General features: G+C 28.7%; 1 protein-coding gene across 10 annotated transcripts in view; it reads right to left on the reverse strand.

The window, feature by feature from the left end:
* The window catches only part of LOC106458730 (extended synaptotagmin-2-like), a 70,563-nt gene that overhangs the window by 12,148 nt on the left and 56,820 nt on the right, over positions 1 to 1,595 (reverse strand). For 6 of the 10 annotated variants that reach the window (XM_022385032.1, XM_022385035.1, XM_022385030.1 and 3 more), the window contains one exon: positions 513 to 662. The exons of 2 other annotated variants lie outside the window; for them this stretch is intronic. In XM_022385032.1, coding sequence (XP_022240740.1) covers positions 513 to 662 — 150 coding nt within the window. Of the gene's footprint in view, positions 1 to 512; positions 663 to 808; positions 852 to 1,595 lie in introns of those variants that run through there. 2 more of the 10 variants (XM_022385028.1, XM_022385036.1) reach the window with 2 other exon arrangements.

Raw genomic sequence — 1,595 nt, forward strand, 5'->3', positions numbered from 1 at the left:
AGGGAGCAAGTTGCACGTGGGGAAAAAAAACGCGCCTGATTTAAATGTCACACCTGAACCCTCACATCCTTTTAATTATATTTGAAATTATGAACATTGCTCAACATCATGAAAATTAAACCTTATTTTCAATAAGCAATCCTGAAAAATATTTGGGGGTGCTTAACTTTTTTCCAGGTGTATATTATTTTTGTATCTTTAGTAGCAACCAGTTTAATGTTTTAGCTCCAAAAATAGTGTTTCAATCTCTTTGCATGATTGTCAAATGTTTTACTATGTTATTCTGTAATGAAATTGTCTTTGCTTCTCTTCATATCTTATATCTTTCATTCTACTAGTAAGAAATGACTGCAATTATCTTTCCATATAATAGGACCACAAGTCTCTTTATATTACTGTGATCAAGTGTCTGTGTGCTTCATTTCTATACTAAGTCTTGAAATACCACAGTTTTACTGATTCCTTTGTTCTTTCAAACATAATTATCTAGTTACTGTTGAATGTCTATTTACTTTTAACTGCAGCATTAAGAAAATACTGGCCTCATCTCTTGATCCTTGAAGTTTGAGAGTCTGGTCTGATCGATTATTTTTTTCTTGTAACAAATGTGAAACTTGAAAAGAACAATTCCCTAAGCTTTTTCCAGATTTTACATCAGTAACCTAATATTGATTAAACATAAAATAGTGAGAAATTTGATAATACATGTGTATACATTTTTTTATTTTTTATATTAAGGATTCCACACTTATAATAAAAATTGAACATAGATATCTTGATATATCATATATATATATATATAGTATATTGTAAGTCTTCAGTTTTCAATCCTTGTGCATCTTACCTAAGACCTATTAAATGAAATGAGCCTAATTAAATAAAATGATGAAATTAACTAGATTAAACATATTATTAAGATGAAGGAATTTTACTTTAATATTAGAAAAGGCTGAAGTAATATTTAAAGAAAAACTGAAGCAAGCTTACTTAAACAGCCTAAAGAAAAAAAACATAGTGATTACATTAATCAAACTGAATACATAATAAAGTTAGTAATGGTTAGCGGTAAAGAAAAATAAATAAAACATGCAGGTTAAATACTATTAAAAAAAAAGAAGAAATAAATATACACTTGGTGAATAAAAAGAAAAGTCTAATATAAGAAATGCGGAAGACAAATGTTAGAAAAATATATATATCATCAGAAAGTCATACTTTGTATCGGTATGACACCAGAAAGGCACACAAAATGGCATTAAAATATATAAATAACCTTGAGAAAGAATTGAAAGAAGCTGTTACTAACTGGGATAATATAAAACTTTCTGAACTTTGTTTTCACAATTTACCATTAAAAAAAAAAGTTGATAATAAGATAATAAATCAAACTTTATTGATGTCATTAGGAGTTGCAGGTTGTGGATTTCCATCAGCAGTTTATACATGTTCAACTGGCTACTCTCACCCATTAATCTTTCATTTTTCTGAAAAATGTTTGTTTGTTTGGATTATTTTGCACAAAGCTACACGAGGGTTATCTGCGCTAGCCACCCTTAATTTAGCAGTGTAAGACTAGTGAGAAGGCAGCTAGTCAT

This window comes from Limulus polyphemus, unplaced genomic scaffold (genome assembly GCF_000517525.1).
Source record: "Limulus polyphemus unplaced genomic scaffold, Limulus_polyphemus-2.1.2 Scaffold506, whole genome shotgun sequence".
Lineage (NCBI taxonomy): Eukaryota > Metazoa > Arthropoda > Merostomata > Xiphosura > Limulidae > Limulus > Limulus polyphemus.